Consider the following 19,197-nt stretch of genomic DNA (forward strand, 5'->3'; position numbering starts at 1 on the left):
GGGCGCCTGGGTGGCTCAGTTGGTTAAGCGACTGCCTTCGGCTCAGGTCATGATCCTGGAGTCCCGGGATCGAGTCCCACATCAGGCTCCCTGCTCAGCAGGGAGTCTGCTTCTCCCTCTGACCCTCCTCCCTCTCATGCTCTCTGTCTCTCATTCTCTCTCTCGCAAATAAATAAAATCTTAAAAAAAAAAAAAAAAAGAATTTGATATTTTAACGTCTTCAGTGGTGGTTTATTCTCCCATCCCCCTCCCGCGCTATAGTTTAAGGGTTTTGTTTTCCTCCCCCGCAGGTCACACAGCACCAAGTGCGCTGTAACTTAAAAATACCGAGACAGGAACTCAATTAGCACGAAGTACAGAATAACTTTTCTCTGTAATCGAAGCTCTCGCACACTTTTGCCAAAAAAACGATGAAAATGCAAAATGCCACTTATGTTAAGATAAAATTCCTTTCTGTTAGATTTTAATAGGAAAAGCTTTTAAATATTACAGTTTGATTTGTGGTCATCTTGAATAAAGTGCCTGAACACGAGTGTGTGAAATAAGGGCTTCTTAGCCCCTCCCTCATGGAATATATTCTGTGTAAATATTCTCTCAGCATAAAGTAAAATATTTCCAGACAACAATATGAATATGTCTTCTTTGTCCAGGAGAGGAGTGTGGCCTTTATTTGCCAACCTCCACATTGTCTTGGACATGACAATGATGATGTTGAGTACAATTTACTGATCTTCAGAGCACCCGGATGTCCGTCCTCTTCAAGGACACAGACAATAGAGTCCTCTCTGATCAAGTGAGAAGAACCTTCAGCATTTGAAACACATTTAAGACACGTTGTACTTTGCTGAAATGAGGGTGAATTTAGAAGTCTAGGAAGGAAAATCTACAGTAGGAACAGAGAGACGTCATTTATAGGGGATGCGACTTCAGTGAGGTCCATTAAAAAGAAAAGCAGCAGTTGCAAGGGACCACAGTACAAATGAGTCAGATGAAAAGTCTGGGCCATTAAAAAACTAATAAACCGTTGATTTGATATCAGAATGGAAGTAAATCAACTGAATAATTCTAGTTGAAATGGAGTACTTTTTTTTGCTTTCATTTTGTGTTTATATCTGAAATACTTTCTTGGCCTTTTTTTTTTTTAGGTTGCAGCAGATCATTGAGTTTGGAACCTGACACACAGATCAGAGCTTCTTGGCAGTGGGTCAGTGAGATGGGAGAACAAGTTCACTGGTCTCCTGGCCAAGCCCAAGTTCAGGGCCAAGACCTGTCATGGGCTTCGGGGGACAGTGGCAAGAACCGTAAACAGCGCGAGTGGCTGGAGACCGATTTGGGAGAGAAAAAGAAAATAACGGGTACAGTTTCACAAATGCAAAACGACGGGCAGTTGAAATTATGTTTCTGAGCTACATAGGCACCTCTTTCTCTACCTCAAAGTATTCTGTGTCTTTTCTAAAAGTAACAAGGCTTCGCATTCTTTTTTTTTTTTTAAAGATTTTATTTATTTATTTGAGAGAGAGAGAATGAGAGAGAGCACATGAGAGGGGGAGGGTCAGAGGGAGAAGCAGACTCCCTGCCGATCAGGGAGCCCGATGCGGGACTCGATCCCGGGACTCCAGGATCATGACCTGAGCCGAAGGCAGTCGCTCAACCAACTGAGCCACCCAGGCACCCCAAGGCTTCGCATTGTCTTGATGGGAAGAACCTGTGTGCAGATTCTAAGTGTGGCTATAAGGAGTAGATGAAACCTTTTTTTTTTTTTTAAAGATTTTATTTATTCATTTGACAGAGAGAGAGAGCACAAGCAGGGGTAACAGCAGAGGGAGAGGGAGAAGCCGACTCCCCGCTGAGCGGGGAGCCCAGTGTGTGGCTTGATCCCAGGACCCTGGGATCATGACCTGGGCCGAAGGCAGATGCTTAATGGACTGAGCCACCCGGGCACCCTAGAAGAAACCTTTTTATGGCATGTTGTCAGTGTGGAAACACTCAGCTGTGGTCAGGTTTCAAAATGCAAATGAGAAAAAGTGGCCTGCAAAATGATTTAAGATTTCAAGTGAGAAAAAAAAAAAAAGAAAGAAAAGAAACCTGGTATTGTAATACATGCTATATTGTAAAATCTAACCTATCAATAATATTTTCTTACAAGGAATTATGACCACAGGATCCGCACAGTCGAATTTCAACTTTTATGTTAAGAGTTTCGTGATGAAGTTCAAAAACAGCAACTCCAAGTGGAGGACCTATAAAGGAATTGCGAGTAATAAAGAAAAGGTAAGAGAAACTTGAGAGGAAAGAACTGAGTGGGAGAGTGGGTCTCCAGATGTTTTTATCAGTGTGTTTCCAGAAAACAGATCTGCAGCACCACCCTAGTTAGGTCACGCAGTCTTTGTTGGCAAAGCCTTGTGTCTGCACTACCAAGCGTGTCTGCAGAACCGCCACAGACCTAGGTTCCTGGCTCTGGTGTCCTACAGCCAAGTAGGAGTAGGGTGAGAAAGACGGATGTGCTAACCACTAGCCTCTTCAGGTCAAAGTTATTTGATTCTACAGGTGTTTCAGGGCAACTCTAATTTTCGGGATCCAGTGAGGAATAATTTCATCCCTCCCATCGTGGCCAGATACGTGCGGGTTGTCCCCCAGACATGGCACCAGAGGATAGCCTTGAAAGTGGAGCTCTTTGGCTGCCAGGTCACACAAGGCAAGTCAGCGAGTTCCTCGGTTCGGATCGTGCCCTTTGACAGATAGTTGTTACTAATGTGGTTCTTCCAACCTCTTCTCTGCCTCAGGTAATGAGTCGTTGGTGTTGCATAAAACAAGTCCAAATACTGTCGGTTCCACTGAAAGAGAAGATGAGACGATCACAAAATCTGTCCCCTCTCCAGAAATGCCCACAGGTAGAGCAGTTCCTTTTTTGTGGTTTCCTCAGGAGCATAACTGGACTCCGTGTGATTATTACAGTAGCTTCAACAAAAACTTTTTTCTCTGTCGTATGAATGTCCGGAGTCCGATGGCTCTGTGTGTAAAATGATGTATCTCCACAACTCTTTGGTGCAATATTGTAAGTAGAGAAAGTAGTATTTGCCCTTCAAACACCAGGTAAAGATTTTATGGAAAAATAATAGCACCTCCATACAATGGAATACTCTGCAGCCATGAAAAATAAATGTGTTTAGTAATGGAAGAAGCTAGAGACAGAGACAAAATACGCAAAGGACGGGACAGTCCATATAGCACTCTATCATGTGTGCAAAAAAGGGGATAAAGAGGGGCGCCTGGGTGGCTCAGTCATTAAGCATCTGCCTTCAGCTCAGGTCATGATCCCAGGGTCCTGGGATCGAGTCCCACATCGGGCTCCCTGCTCAGCAGGGAGTCTGTTTCTCCCTCTCCCTCTGACCCTCTGCCCGCTTGTGCTCACTCTCTCTCAAATAAATAAATTTTTTTTTAAAAAAAGGCACTAAAGAATGAATATATAGAGATAATCATTCTAATATCTCTGGAAGAATGTCAAGAAACATAATTTGGCTTCCCATAGAGGAGGATCAGAGGCAGGAGGGAGACTTTTGTATACTTTTTGAAGTTTGAATGTGTAAATATATAATCTATTCAAGTAATAAACATTAAAAGTCATTTATTTTTTCAGAATATAAGATGATTTGTGTATTAGTTTTATAAAATTCAGAAAGATTAGAGATCTATAAATATGAAAATAAAAATAAGCCATAAATTAGCATCCACAGATAATCACCATATTCCACTGTATCCAATCAACTATATTTATCTATAACTTTGAGAAAAAATGGTAGCATTCCACATACTTTGTTCTGTAGCATATATTTTTTCTCTTAACATTGGATCATGAGCATCTTCCCGTGTTATTAAGCAGTTGAAAAACACAGTTGCTAATACCTTTATAGTATTTTTTCATATGGATATACCATCACTTAGTTAACCATTCCCCTATTGTTGGATGTTTAAGTTCTTAGATTTTTCCCAAATCTCCACTCTGGTAAATAACACCGCTGTTATTTACGACTTTTGTTCCTTTTGAAGGTCCTTATATGGCCCCCCCCATTTCATGAACTACACATTTCCACTCCTGATCATCCCTTTGTTTTCTTCTCAGGGATCACAGATAAAGGGTGAAGAACAAATATTTCTCTTTTAGTTTCCATAGTGTCTACAAGCTTGGGGCCTCCTTTAGTAGCTGTTAAAGTGACTTCCTTTTTTGAAGTAAGAAGACACGGTATTCCGTGGGCAGAGTGGAAATGCTGTCTGAGGTCATCAGTCTGCATTTCCTCTCAGCCCTCCGCTCCAGAGCCCTGGTAACGGGAAGCCCAGGGCTCTTCTCCCCTTCCGCCCCACCCCCCAGCTCCTGTTATTGTTCACGTGCAAAGCCTCCCACCATCTGGGGGAACTGGTTCCTTGAGCTGATTACCTCCGGGCCAGCTGGGTGGGCCAGCTTGAAACCTCCCCCGCCCAGTTCTGATTTTGGAGTCAACAACAAGCTCAGAGTAGGTGTCAATCCCTGAGGACCATCAAAAATTGCCTTTTTGGAAAATAAAATTTATTTTCCTAAACCTCAGCCAGGATTTTGAATCCTCTCTGTTTGCTTTCTGATATCAGGAAATGCCTAGCACATATTCATTTTCCCCATATATTAAACTGTTGAAGACCCTTCAAATCAGTGTTGAGTTTTAGATTGTGAACTTGGGCTGCAGCTCATTTCTGTTGTAATGTGGCGGCTTCCCCCTTCCCAGGAATAAACATCACAGCTGTTGCTATTCCGCTGGTGCTCCTTGCCGTGCTGCTTGCTGGAATGGGAATCTTTGCAGCCCTCAGAAAGTATGTGACTTGACATTTTTAAGTTTCTTCTCTATGCAAATAATCACAAAACCAAAATGTTTGCTTTCCAGATACTCATGTGTAGAAAAGCAGCATTACTTTGGCCAAGATAAAATGTTAATATATGTTTTAAGAACAAGTTGGGTAGGGGTAGAAAGTATAATGTATTCTTCTCTAAACAACATTTATCACTTAGAAACCTTTTCAAGTAGGATTCTTTTGTCTCTGTAGGAGGAAGAAGAAAGGAAATCCATATGGATCAGCTAAGGCCCAGAAAACAGGTTGGTTTACAGAAAACTCTATCTACGGTTTTATTCTGTCTTACAAGAAGGGACAGGTCTGCTGATTAAAAGCATGATTAGGTCTGTGGCCCACACTTACATGGTTAAAAAAATAAGCTCTATAGCCCTTAAGGTAGCAAGCCTAAAAGAAATGGAATATTGTGTCCTATCTCCTTATTTCAATTGGGAGTTTTCATGGCCAGTTACTTTTACTTTTGTTCAGCACTATCCCATCATTTATCAACATTCAGGGTTTTTGGCCATTGGAGTTTAGGCCACCCCAATGCCTGTCACCCAGGAGAAGTTATAAAAGCCCCATTTTCACAAAGTACGTTGTCCAGCACACTCTGCAACTCCAGGCTTCCACAGTATTTCCCATTCTGGGAAAGTGAAGGAAGAACCAGGCAGGGTTCAGGTTCAGGTTGCAGAGAATCCTTAGGACTACACGATGCCCGTGCGATGAGTCAGCCGCGGTCCAGAGAGAGGGCAGCAGGGCAGGACCCCTCAGAATCTTAGGGGCACTTTGGGACACCCCCTCTGCAGGGTCTCAAGAGCCGGATGTGTTGACTCCTGAGACACGAGTGTCGCGTCTGTGCAGATGACGGGAAACCATGCCCCCCACGTGTGTAACATAGGGATAATCTGGGACGTGAGGGGTACACAGATACATAGCAAAGGCAAGTGGAAAGCGTGGCCGGAATGCTGTTCATTGTCGTTGTAACGACCACAGCATGCTGTTTCTACCACATGTATCTGAGGAACCGTGGCCATGCACTTACACATAAGGTCAGCCGGCAGGAGGTGGTCTGACCCCCGACTCGTCGAGAAACACATCATGGACAATGTGTGTTACACTTCTGAGATATTAGTTCCCTGTTATCTTTATTCCAGACTGTTGGAAGCAGATCAAATATCCCTTTGCCAGACATCAGTCTGCTGAGTTCACCATCAGCTATGATAATGAAAAGGAAATGACGCAAAAGTTAGATCTCATCACAAGTGATATGGCAGGTAAGGGTTAAGCCTCTGGGACGGTGCTCTGGGGTCAGACGTGCTGCTTCTGGGAGCGGGGAGACCAGGAGGGAAATAAGATGAAAACCCTTGTGTTTAGATGAGGCCCAGTAAGTCAGTAATGTGTTTCTTAACTCCGCACAGAGTTGCAAACGGACACTGAGATCTCTCTCAAAAGCCCATTCAGACAAGGCCATTACACCAACAGGAGCTAGAGCAGAACTATAACAATGGCCCCTGAGGTACCACGAGAATCTGGAAGCCCTGAATTAATCTGTTACTAAGGTTTTGGTGAAGACACTAAGAAAGAGGGCCTGGAAAGCACAGTTCCTGGCCTTGTGGAAGACGAGCTAGGAGATGAATGATGCCGTCCAGTGTTAGAATGGCCTCTGAGGCCGGATTAGCCATTCCTGAGAGTAAAGCTTCTCAAACTGTCCTTGGGGAAGGATCCATTTTGTTGTTTGCCTTTTAAAAAATTATTTCTAATCCATCAAGAACTAATACTTTTGTAAAATACAATTCACGTGACCCTTGAACAAGGGGGTTAGGGATGCCGCCCCCCTGCGCAGTCAAAAATCCATGTATAACTTCTGACTCCCCCAAAACTTAACTGCTCATAGCTTATTGCTGACCAGAACAACCTACTGTTGACTCCATCCTTACAAATAACATAAACAGTTAACACACACTTTGTATGTTATATGCATTATATATTGTATTCTTACAATAAAGTGAGAGAAAATGTTATTAAGAAAATCATAGAGGAAAATACATTTCCAGTACTACGCTGTATTGAAAAAAAAAATCCGCCTATAAGTGGACACACACAGTTCAGACCCCTGTTGTTCAGGGTCCACTGTAAAAATGAGGAGCAATAATGACATTTTAAAAAAGATATACAAAATACAAAGCTCTAAGCCTTTTATTAGGCTCAGTGGACATAAAGGTACTCTCAAATTGCCGTGAGTTTCTAAACACTTGCTCTGAATTTGTGTACTTGTCTTTTTGCAGACCTGTCTCGGTTCTCAGATATGTAGGCATCTGCAGACCGCACTCCCTGAGGAGCACTGCTTAGCTTCTCGCTACCCATAGTGCATTCTGAGGGCCAGCAGCATCAGGGAGCTTGCCAGAAATGCGGGCTTTCAGGCCATGCCCCAGGCCTACCGACCCAGAAGTTCCCAGGTGGTGCGTGTGTGTATCAAAGTCAGAAAGCTACCAGTGGAAAGCTTGCTTGAGCCACTTCAGGGCAAAGAGAGCATCTCTCGCCACAAAATCCATCTTCTTATTCCTTCATCCCCGGTCCCCGACAATTCTAGTGCTACCTTGTAGATAGAACAAGGGGAGGAAAGACCCTCTTCTCTGTCCTCTTCCTTTCATTGTTCTTTAGCTTCTGGTGCAACCTGTTGCCCTCCCCCACTGTGTGGTCCTTCTTGGGCACCTTGACTGTGTGAGCCCCTGAGTCTCGCTCTTCCCCTCACTTAGCCACAGTCTCTCTCTTCAGCAGTCTCACCACCCCCAACCCCCCCCCCCCACCGCCGCTGACGCCCGGCTTCAGAGCTCCCAATAGAGAGCCCTTCCTTGCCTTTTTGTCTCCTCAGTCGCTAAGCCCAGACTTCCCTCGCTTTCCCCAAGAAGTGAGTAATTCTCACCTGCTGGACGCCTCTACCTGCGATGCGAGTGCCACCAGTTCCTCAGGGGGCCTAAAATTGAACCCTTTGTTACCAACCCTCCCCACGACTGCTCCATACAGTGGCTCTTCCCAGTGGCTTCCCAACTGTGTATCCCAGGCTTCTGGGCTTAACACCTGGGAAGGGGCCTTGGCTGCCCTCTTTCCTCACGCCCCACATTTCTCTGAGTCATGTCTCCAAAGGGTGGCCTTTCCAAGGCTGCTGCCAGACCCCTAGTGTGTGACTTACACTTTTCCTTTTTTTCTCATTTTTTGATCTTTCCTTCTTCAGTCGGCTTCCAGGTTACCTCTACCTGTGCCAGTCTCTTCTTTAGAATCCTCCGTAGTTTCTACAGAAGTAAGCCAAACTTGCTAGCAAGGCACTGGCACTCTGAAGGAGCCTACGGTTAACAGCATACACCTGCGACCTGAGTTCGACCTCTGGCTCCACTGGCTGCCAGCTGGGTGATCTTGGAGATGTTACTTCATCTCAACCTGCTTCCGTTTTCCGTTTGTCAAATGGAGTAATAGTCACTACCTCTTCTTTGTACTTCTTTTGAGGATTTCACTGATAATATCTTAGGCTAATGCCTGGCACAGAGTAAGGACTCAGTAAGTGGGAGCTTTATCGTTACAATCGCCATTATCATTAGTCCCCAACCTACTATTTTGGTCTTCGTATTCCATTAAACTACGCCATGTCCCTCATACTCTGGCCACATCAAACTCCGACTCTTCCCATGGTTTTTAAGAGGTTGTTGAATCACCGTTCCCGTTCCACCTCCAAAATCTGGCATCTCAGGAGCCAGTTTGAGAGCTCCACGCGGTGTTTTCCCCTTACCCCCGCAGGTGTGGGGAAGTGTCATCTCTGCCTTCTCTAGGTTCCCGCGCTGCGCTGAGGCTTCCTAACGCACGAGTTCGGTTGTGTAAGCCCCTGTGTGTGGCACCTCCGCCTTTTACACCTCGGGCTCTTTCACCCTGCCTGCTGCATCGCAGGCACTCAGCCGAGTTGGCTCCGCAGAGCACCCCTCTCCGCAAACAGCCGGCTTGCCCGGGCGTCCGTGTGGCACACACATGGTGCGTCTCCTGCGCTTCTGATTTCAGATTACCAGCCGCCGCTCATGATTGGCACCGGGACCGTGACCAGGAAGGGCTCCACCTTCCGCCCGATGGACACCGAGGCGGACGAGGCCGCGCCGAGCGCCGAGGCCGGCAGCCACTACGACTGCCCCCTGCCGGCCGGCCGCCACGAGTACGCCCTGCCCTTGACCCACCCCGAGCCCGAGTACGCCACGCCCATCGTGGAGCGGCACGCGGCGCGGGCGCACGCCTTCTCGGCGCAGGGCGGCTACCGCGCGCCGGGACCCGGGCCGGCGCACGCGCAAACGCACGCGCACGCGCTCCCGGCCGGCGGCGCGTCGTACCAGACGCCGCCGCGCCCCGCGCCCGCAGCCCGGCAACCGGGCTACGATCAGCCGACAGCCGGCGGCCCGGTCGCGGAGCGCGTCCACCCCGACTACCAGGAGCCGCGGGCGAAGCCGGCCACCAGCGTCACCTACGCGGCCCCCCGAGACTGCCTCCAACCCCTCAGCCCCACAGCCATGACTGCTCTCTTGTGAGCACACTGTGAAAGCAACCTGCTGCGGTACCGGGCGGCGGGCTGTGTGCGGCCCTGGAAGACGGGAGATGGGGTCAAGTGTGCGTGTGTGTGTGCTCGCGTGTGCGTCGGTGTGTGCATGGGTGTGCCTGAGATTTCATAGGATCCTGCGGTGGAGTCCTAGGGACCACCTCACCTACTGTTTACAAAGTAGTGCATCTGGTTTTGTTCTGACCCTTAGGGCAAGAGTCTGTTGGGTTTTGTTGGGCTAGGAAAATGAAAATTCTCAGAGGGCATTTTCATTTCTCTTAACTGTGATATTGAGCTGCTTTGGTATAAAATGTGCAATCTGTACAGAGTTGTATTTAACATGAATTAAAGTAACTTAAGTTCGCTTTATCAGATTTTACTTCTTCACAGAGGCTAAGTGGGAGAATGCAGCTGTTGCAAAAACGTGTATAATAGTATGTTCACCTTTAAGTCTGTTTTACCTGATACTGTGTTCGCAGCAGGTCTGTTTAAACTTAATCTTGTTATTGTGGCTCATTTCCTTTCCTTTGATAACTAGAACTAAAAGCATTGCTAACATTCTTCTGGAAGGAATGAAATTACTTGAAGCATGAGAAACACACCAGGGTGGTTGTTAGCAATTATGATTGTAGATTAAAACAAAACACAGTACCACACAACCACCTCAGCAGCTGCCTGTTCCTGACTCCACTTGGGATGGGATGTGCGGTGGCCTGTCAGGGCACCCGCGGAGCAGGAGGTTCCTGCGGGCCGCAGGGGGCCTCCCTGCCTGAGGGGCCTTCATCCCACTTTGCTTCCTCCTCACCTCGGGCCCAGCAGATACTGTATGGCTTTCCCAGGCAAATTCACCTTTTCAAACTGTCTGCAAAGCCAAGTGCTGAGACGTAGCAGCAACCAAAACTGCTCTCCCAACAAACTGAATGAAGGTGGCACAGTGATTACAGTCTGAATTACTGTGTCAGATGCTTTTGTACCTAATTAAAAATATTGCTGAGGTCAGATGCCCACACTTTGCATGACTTTCTTCAGAAAATAACACATTGTAACTATGAAACGCAAAGTTATTTGAGGTGTGTTCTTACAAAAGGGACCGAGGCCAAATCTACATAAAGCTTTTTTCTTCTGAGATTGTTGGGAACTGATTTTGTTTCTTGCAAAATCAGCGTTGTCTCTAATTCCAGATTAGCCCAGACCTCAGCTGTACCTCATGTTCAGTGCTTTTAATCTGTTTGCTTTGAGTTCACTGTGGACGATTTGCCCTCTTTTGCCAAAGAGGAAAGTGTGTGTTTAACAAAAAATGTGGACCAAAAAAATCCTTTACCTAAAAAATGTATTATGATTCTGTTTGTAGAACTATGACTTTCTGTGAAACTATAAATATTAAAATAGGGTGGTGGAAGTTGACAGACTTTTTGGGTATTTTAGAGGATAAACCGTTTACTTTGTGGAGTTTACGTGGTTTTATATGCATACTAATTGTAATAATAAACTATGCCAAATCACAGTGCCCCTGCCTCTCACTGGTGTCCTGCTGGCCAGGCTGTTGAAGGCCTCTGAGGCTGAGCCTTCCTAAAAGGGCAAGTGATTACAGTGGAAAGAGCTGGGTTTGTTGTCAGACAGGTCTTGGTTCCAGACCCTGACCAGCCGCACAATAGCTGAGGGATCTTGAGCCAGTTATTTTGGAAATAAATGAAGACCGACCAAGCAAGTGAAGTCTCTTCAAGCTTGCTATAGCAAGGGAGTCTGCCACCATCACTTGCATTTTGGCAGAGAGAGGCCAAAGGGCAGCAGAGGGCTGGAAAGCTTCATGGTGGAATAGGAGGGAGGGCTGCAGGTGTGCCTTGATTGGAGGCTGTTGGCCTGGGGAAACTGTAGGATGGATTAACTAGATAACTGGTTAGGGATCCATATCTGGCTTTCTCTGCTTAGCCGTAGGTTGGAAGTGGAGACAGAAATTAGAGAGGCTATCAGCTAGTAATCAAATCTTAGTGATTTGGAGTTGACTGTAGCAGACATTCTTGCTTCCTGGTCTGACTTCTGCAAGCCTGACTTCTAGCACGGGCTGGCTTTCTGGGCTGGTTCCTGTGGATAATGGGTTGCTTTCCTGCGCTTATTGCTGTGGGTTTGTAAATGAGTTCTGTTTTTATATTTGGTCTGTCCGTTATCCATTTGTATATTCAGTCTGTCGTCTCTAACCCTTAGCCTCAGTTTCTTCTTGTGTAAAAATGATGTTAAGCGCCTTCCTCCAAGGCTTACAAGTTAAGAATTAGTCGGGACAACATTTATCAAAGTTTTTGTTCTATAATTGGCTGTTTGTCTAATCCAGGCCCTCGGTGGGCTGCATGTTGCCTTCTAACATTAAAATATTAGTCCACAGGAATAGACTTGTTAACCGTGAATTAAAGTTATTTTCATCCATCACATTTCTTCCCCGTACTCATGATCTAATCATGACAGAGAGGAGAACAGGACTTTGTTTTGGACCAGCACTTCCCCAGGGTGGCCTCACTGTGTAGACGGGGTGGTTGAGTGGAAAGGTCTGATAAAACCCTACACTGCCAAGCCCAAATTAGAGGATAAGAGCGGAAAATACTATGCCTTTTTCAGTGTTTTGCAACATTAGCACATGTGATAAGGTGAGAATGAGATCATTCTAATTGTCTGGTGTCTTCTATGTTATCAAGTCCTATTGGGAGGCTTTGCATTCTGTCACTTCTCACAGTTGTGGCTGCAACACATCTTCTCTGACAAGCAAGACTACACTGGCCACAGAAGCTGCTGAAACTGCTCTGGGTTTTGTTTCTATTTAAAATTTTATTGGGCGCCTGGGTGGCTCAGTTGGTTAAGCGACTGCCTTCGGCTCAGGTCATGATCCTGGAGTCCCGGGATCGAGTCCCACGTTGGGCTCCCTGCTCGGCGGGGAGTCTGCTTCTCCCTCTGACCCTCTTCCCTCTCATGCTCTCTGTCTCTCATTCTCTCTCTCTCAAATAAATAAATAAAAAATCTTAAAAATAAATAAATAAATAAAATTTTATTAATATTTGTAATCAGCCTAGAAAACATCTAGAAAGGATATGATCTGTTTATTACACTTGCTTTCGAATCTTAGCAGAAAATGAAATCAGTTATGTCATAGACACAACTAGAGTCACCATGAATAGCCTTTCATAACTACATCCCCGCGAGGCCTTTTAGAAATACATCAGTTTGGCAGTCCCAGTGCAGGAACCGGGTTGGTCTCACTTTTCTCAAAATGCCTTTCTCTCATTCATTTGTGCACCAAATAGTTGCTAAGCTTCTGAGAGCAACGTTCACCCTGTACTTCCTTGAAAGAGCATGCCTAAGCTCGCTGGGACCTTGGAACAGTTGAGGCTGCAAATCGAGGCTAGGGCTGAGTACAGTCGTGCTAGTGGTCCTTGCCCCAAACAGAGCAGTCCAGCCCCGCCCAGCACCCCCTCCCCAGCGCTCTGCCTGCACCACACCACTGTTTACCACCCGCCCAGATCGCTCCTCTCCTACCCCAGGTCTCTTTCCCAGCTCTCCCTCTTCTAGGAATAAATTCACCTAGAGGCTGGTAAAGATGTCTGCTCTGCCTGTGGTGTGCCTGTGGACTGTGAATTCTGTGAGTTCATTTGTATTCATGTTACTTGCGACCAACTCCTGCATCTTGAACCCTAGGATTCCTCTTTCTCCACGGTGACAGATTCTCAGCCATCCTGTTTTGCACTAACTACTTGCCTCTGCTGTTTTCTTTATTCACTCCTGGAATTCCTAGTGCATGTTCATTGGACCTCCTCCTTCCATTTCCATCCCTGTCTCTTAGTCCCTCTTATTTATCATCTCTTTTATCTTCCTGTGCTGAGTTCTGGCTAAACTCCCGAGAGACAATATGACACAGTGGTTGGGTGCATAGACTTGAGATTGTCCGGAGGAGAAGCCGTCACCTCTCTGCGCCCGTTTCCTTGCTTGTTCCGTGGGGAGGAACAATACTATCCACCTGCCTATGCCTGGTGTGAAGATTAGCGGAAGCTTCTCAAGCATTGCCGGGCCCACGTGAAACACTGTATAAGATTCCGTATCATACTCCAGTTTACCAATTCCATCTTCTATCGCATCTGCTGAATCGAACCACTGAGGTTTTCATTTCAGTTTCTGAAAAATGTCTAGGTCTGTGGGTTCTTTTTCAAATCTGCCCTTTTTTACACTGTCTCGGTATCTTCTTGGGCTTTGATTCCTTCTTTTAATCATTTTATATTCTCTTTCTGATTGTCCTGTTCTCTTCATCTCATTTGGGGCAGGAGCCGCTGTGCTGTGATTTCTAAGGCTCTGGCCGCACTGTTCAGTCGAACTTCTGCCGTGAGAGCGACATCGTCTGAGTTGCTCAGCGCAGCACTCGTTACTTACACATGGCTGTCAAGCGCTGGAATGTGGCTGGACTGCCTGAGGAACACATTTTTTATTTTACTGAACTTTATTTATTTAAAAGTAAACAGCCACCTGGGGCTGCTGGCTCCTGTACTAGATGAGGGCAAATCTGTGATCTGCCCCCCTCCGTCACGGTGTCACCCCTCAGACTTCTGTTCACCCCACTCCAGCCACATAAGCCTCTGGGCTGTCGCTTGAACCTGCCGGGGACACACCCATCCTGAAACCTTTGGGCTGGCTGCTCTCTCTTCCTAGAAAGTTCCTCCCCCAGATCTGTAGGGCTCCTGCTTTCACTTCCTTCAAGTCTACACTCAATCTCCAGGAGGTCTTCCTTCCTCTCCCTGTCTGAAAAAGAGCGTTCTTCCCAAAACATTTTCTCTCTCCGTTCCTGCTTTACTTTTCTTCGTAACATTGACCACTGTCCCACACGGCGCCACTTCTGTTTTCTGGCTCTCCTGCTAGACCCCATCTGTTTGTCTGTTTTGTTCCCTGCAGACCCAGCACCTTGAACAGTGCTCCATAAATATTTGCTCAGTGAATGAATGGGCCGAGTTCTTGAGGCTCTGTCCTGTTTGTTGTTTCTCCTGACTCTTGTTCATGATGGTTTGTGTCTTTATATGGTTTCATATGTTTTATTGTGAGCCCTTCCTTAGCAGGGCTTTTCCCTGTGAAAAACCTCATGATAATGTCCTTTCTGAATGGTTTTGCGCTTATATCTGTCAGGTGCACCAGGTAGGGTCGCCAGACAAAATACAGGATATCCAGTTAAATTTGAATTTCAGAGAAAGAACAAATAATTTTTTGTTTAAGAATGTTCTGTGTAATATATGGGACATATGTATACTAAAAACTATTCATGTCCTATATATTTTTATTTGCTGAATCTGGCAATACTAACACCAGGAATCTATCAGCCCTGTACCAGTTTTTAGTTTAACTTTTGGGTCGGTGGTTCCTAGACTGTGCTAAAAACGTAGACCCAAAACTGTGTGTGAGGCACAGGCCCCAGGTTTTCATTTCTCGGGGGAGACTTCGCTGGTCATCCAGGGCCATTCATCCTTTGTTGTCTGTTTTATTGGGCAGATTTTTTTAGGTTCATCCTTTCACTGTTTCAACTCCGTCATGCCAAACTCCAAATCTCGTCTCCTATCTTTTCAAGGTTACATACGCAGCATCTGAGTAACCAATACCCTCCCACAGCCCCAGGATGCTCAGAGCCTCAGCTCCAGTGCTGGTCACTCTGTTTTAAAGTGTCTTCTTTAATTCTGATGCCTGGGTATTGCCCTGTATTTCTTGAGATTCGCGGGGCCTTTTAAAGAACTCTGATTTTATTGTACCTAACATCCCTAGGAACTTACAGACAGGTTTGCGTCTCATCTTGCTGGAATGATGCCTCCCCAGCAGGCAGGAGATAGCGTATTTATTACAAATAGCAAAGCATTTAGAACCATATAGAACTCAGGTTTAACCTGGGATTTAATCTTTTTAACTACACATTTCAAGTGCATTATTGGTGCTCAATCAATTAAACAAGTAGGCCACCAGCCTGAGGTGGCTTTAATGCCCTGGTGGCCTGCAGAAGCAAGCCCGAGTCTAAACGTGTAAGGGCCGCAAGGTTTCGAAATCAAATGCTAAGGACAACCAACGACGAACAGCCAACTAGGGTTAAAGCTATAGCCAATCCGATAATTTCCTTTCTTTGCTCCCCCATGTTCTCTAAGTCTTTCCCCGGGCCTCTTTGGTGGAGTGCTCCTAACCACTCCTGGTTTGGCAGCACCGGGTTAGAATCTATAAATACTCAAATAAACTTAACATTTTTAAAATGCCTCAGTTTATCCTAACATTGGTGATTTCTAAACCCACTTCTTAATCCCTAAAGTGGAAATGATTATACAACGGCTGCCGTGAAGATGAATTTATATCCGTCTTTTGCATACAGTAGGTGATCAATAAATACTAACTCCTCTCTTTCCAGCCAATCTGAAGTCTGAAACTGTCCTCCAGGGGCAGCTCAGTCAGTTAAAGGTCTGCCTTCGGCTCTGGTCATGGTCCTGGGGTCCTGGGGTCCTGGGATCGAGCCCTGTGTCTGGCTCCCTGCTCAGCAGGGGGTCTGCTTCTCCCTCTCACTCTCTCAATTAAAAAAAAAAAAAAAATCTAAAACTGTCCTCCAGCACCACTTCCCTTGGAGTCCTTTTCCAGCGGAGGTGGCCTTTTCTCTTCAACAGCTGCACTGGCTGTGGCCAGGGGGCAGGGCAGACCTTCCTCCTGACACCCACTTCCCACCCATTCTCACTCTCTCTCCCGCTTGCAAAATCCTCTCCCTCTGTGATACTCCTGCCCCCTAGCTTTGCCACCTTTTCTTCTCGCTGTGGCACCTAATGTCCCCCAAGCCACATTCTCCGTTCGCTGAGGACTTTTGCCTGGCTCAAGGTCTTCTCCATTCTTTCCCTGTGATCGCACTGGAGAATTCAGTGTCCAGCATGGTTTTTTGACGTCTCCTCTAGTAACCTCCACTCTACTGAAACTCCCTGCACAGATGTCCACACTCCTGTCCACACTCCTTCGGCAAGAACTCCAGCTCAGAGAGCTTACTAATTCTGTCTGCTCCAAACCTCCTGTTCTTTGGATTCCTCACCTTTCACCCTACCTGTGCGTTGACCTCATGAAGATATTGGATGCCCAGATAATCACCATTTTCCTCTGGTTGTTAAACTTTTTAAGTTGAATTTCCTTTCCATCCAGCATGTGAACTGTTTTGTCTCAGCATTTTCATGCCGCTGTCTTTCCAGGAACCCCAAACCTTGAGGCCCTAACGACAGAAGTCCCCCTCAGCATACCACCTGCACCTGTCCACCACGGCAGCAGGAGAACACTGTGTAATTATTCACACCGGGGCTCTTACCAACTTCTAGTTTCCCCACTTACCTGGGGCCCATTACTCCTCAACCTTATCAAGCTGATCTTCGATAATTGCCCCTCAGCAACTGTTCCAAAGCAGTGCCACTCCTCCCACCTTCCCGTACTCTGAGGCCTTGCCACACTCCTTCCCCTCGTGGTCCTTAAAATCAGACCGGGTACCTGCCTGTCTAGCCCTCTTCCTACAGAAAACTGCATCCACGCCAGTCCTTTTCGTCTCCCATCCTGGGTCAACGGGAAAGGGGCTCAAAACCTTCACCGGTGACCTAATCCCCATTGGCTTCTCCCTCATCTCAGATTTTGCCCCAACGATTCCCTTTTCCCATGTCCTCACCTCTCCCTCTCAACTGGTATTTGCCTCTTGGCCTATAAAGTTGTTCAAATCTCTCTCAAGTGTAAAGAATTCTCCCTTAACACCCCAAGGCCATCTCCTTGCCTGTCCCCATTCTTCCAAGAGTGATCTAACCTGGCATGTTCGTGTGCCTCAGCTCCCATTCATTCTTGTCTGATGTAACTTTTGGTCATACGTGGTTATGCATTGGCTATACATACAAAACGTAGTAACCCTTTCCATTTGTTTAAGCCGCCTTTTGCATCCCTTTAGGGATTTTAAGTGGTTTTTGTGTAAGTACTGCACATTTTTTGTTTAATTTATGCTTAGGTGTTTTCTTGTTGTTGCCATCAGAAATGGTACCACCCGCCTCCTTTTATAGATCAAGAGCTGGTATAGCCTTGGTGGAAAAAAGTACACATTCTGGAACTGGACTGCCTGTGTTCAGATTCTGCTATCGTTGTGTGATCAAGAAAGTGTTATTTTATCTCTCTCTGACTCCATTTCCTTATTTCTAAGTGGAGACTGTGGTAGGATATACTTCATGGGGTTGCGGTGAAGATTACAAGGGTTAATACATGTAAAACCCTTAGAACAGTGCCTGACCCATGGTGGGCACCATGTTGGTATTAGCTATTACAGACGTATTTTTTTCATTAAAAGTATTTTTAAATATTAAAACGTATTTTTTCTTCCTCTTTGATTTGTTTATATTCTATTCCTTTACTAAATTTCCTTGTTTCTGGTAGTTTTTAGTTGATTCTCCTAGTTTTTCTGGGAATGTGATCATGTAGGCCAATAGTGCTGTTGCAACCTCCTTTACCAAATTTATATGTACACTTAATTCCATTGGCAATACCTCCCTTACCATATTAAATGTTTCTAGTATCTCCCTACTCAGCATGATGCTGGCTTAGGGGTAGCAATAGATTACACTGAGGTGTATATTAAGAAAGCATCCGTTCATTCCTTTTTTTCCTCACCAAGAATTAGTGTTGGATTTTCACCAATTAGTTTTCAGCATCTATGGAACTAGAAGCAAATGATTTTGGGGGAGCCTGGGTGGCACAGTCGGTTAAGCTTCCGACTCTTGGTTTCGACTCAGGTCGTGATCTCAGGGTCATGGGATCGAGCCCTGCACTGGGCTCCACACTCAGCGGGGAGTTTCTCTCTCCCTCTGCCCCTCTGCGGTGCGCTCTCTCTCCAATAAATGTCTTAAAAAAAAAAAAAAAAGGCAAATGATTTTCTTGCCTAGGATCCCTTTCTAGACCCAACCATATGATTAATTACATCATTGGATGTCCTAATATTAAACAGTTATGGTGTGTGAGTCCATTAAACTGCTGCTGAATTCACATCAATAACATTTTATTTAGGATTTTTGCATTAATGTTCTTTCACGAGACAGGTCTTGTCATTTTCTTCGTGTCAGTCTTCATCAGGTTTATTAGCTTGACAAAAACAATTTCATTTTCTCCTCCTTTTGGTTCTTTTCTTGCTAGGCATTGAAATAATCTGCTCTTTAAACGTTTGGTAGCATTGCCTATGAAACCATATATTTGTGGTAATTTTGGGAGGAGGCAGCACTGACAGTTTTTTCCATGGAAATCTGTTTAGATTTTAAAACTTCATTCAGTTGGTTTTTTGTTTTTTGTTTTTTTTTAGGATTTTATTTATTTGAGAGAGAGAGTGCACAAGCAGGAGGAGTGGCAGAGGAAGAAGGAGAAGTAGGCTCCCCCCGAGCAGGAAGCCTGATGTGGGACTTGATCCCAGGACCCTGGGATCATGACCTGAGCCGAAGGCAGACGCTTAACCAACTGAGCCACGCAGGCGCCCCAAAACTTAATTCAGTTTTGGTAAATTACATTATCTTTGAAAAGTTTTCAAATTTATTCATATAAATTTTTTTTTTTTTAAAGATTTTATTTATTTATTTGAGAGAGAGAGAATGAGAGACAGAGAGCATGAGAGGGAGGAGGGTCAGAGGGAGAAGCAGACTCCCCGCTGAGCAGGGAGCCCGATGCGGGACTCGATCCTGGGACTCCAGGATCATGACCTGAGCCGAAGGCAGTCGCTTAACCAACTGAGCCACCCAGGCGCC

At 45.7% G+C, this 19,197-nt stretch overlaps 1 protein-coding gene across 8 annotated transcripts in view; it reads left to right on the forward strand.

Annotated features, from left to right (window-relative positions):
* The window catches only part of DCBLD1 (discoidin, CUB and LCCL domain containing 1), a 72,802-nt gene that overhangs the window by 51,690 nt on the left and 1,915 nt on the right, over positions 1-19,197 (forward strand). For 2 of the 8 annotated variants that reach the window (XM_081828857.1, XM_081828865.1), the window contains exons 8-16: positions 1,146-1,355; positions 2,147-2,271; positions 2,548-2,695; positions 2,784-2,891; positions 4,755-4,839; positions 5,071-5,120; positions 6,012-6,131; positions 8,902-9,412; positions 18,762-19,001. In XM_081828857.1, the coding sequence (XP_081684983.1) occupies positions 1,146-1,355; positions 2,147-2,271; positions 2,548-2,695; positions 2,784-2,891; positions 4,755-4,839; positions 5,071-5,120; positions 6,012-6,131; positions 8,902-9,412; positions 18,762-18,777 (1,373 nt within the window). In that variant the 3' untranslated portion in view covers positions 18,778-19,001. Of the gene's footprint in view, positions 1-1,145; positions 1,356-2,146; positions 2,272-2,547; positions 2,696-2,783; positions 2,892-4,754; positions 4,840-5,070; positions 5,121-6,011; positions 6,132-6,275; positions 6,888-8,646; positions 8,841-8,901; positions 9,413-16,638; positions 16,670-18,761; positions 19,002-19,197 lie in introns of those variants that run through there. The other 6 variants (XM_081828858.1, XM_081828859.1, XM_081828862.1 and 3 more) reach the window with 6 other exon arrangements.

This window comes from Leptonychotes weddellii, chromosome 8 (assembly GCF_054177405.1).
Source record: "Leptonychotes weddellii isolate Sample4059 chromosome 8, ASM5417740v2, whole genome shotgun sequence".
Classification (NCBI taxonomy): Eukaryota; Metazoa; Chordata; class Mammalia; order Carnivora; family Phocidae; genus Leptonychotes; species Leptonychotes weddellii.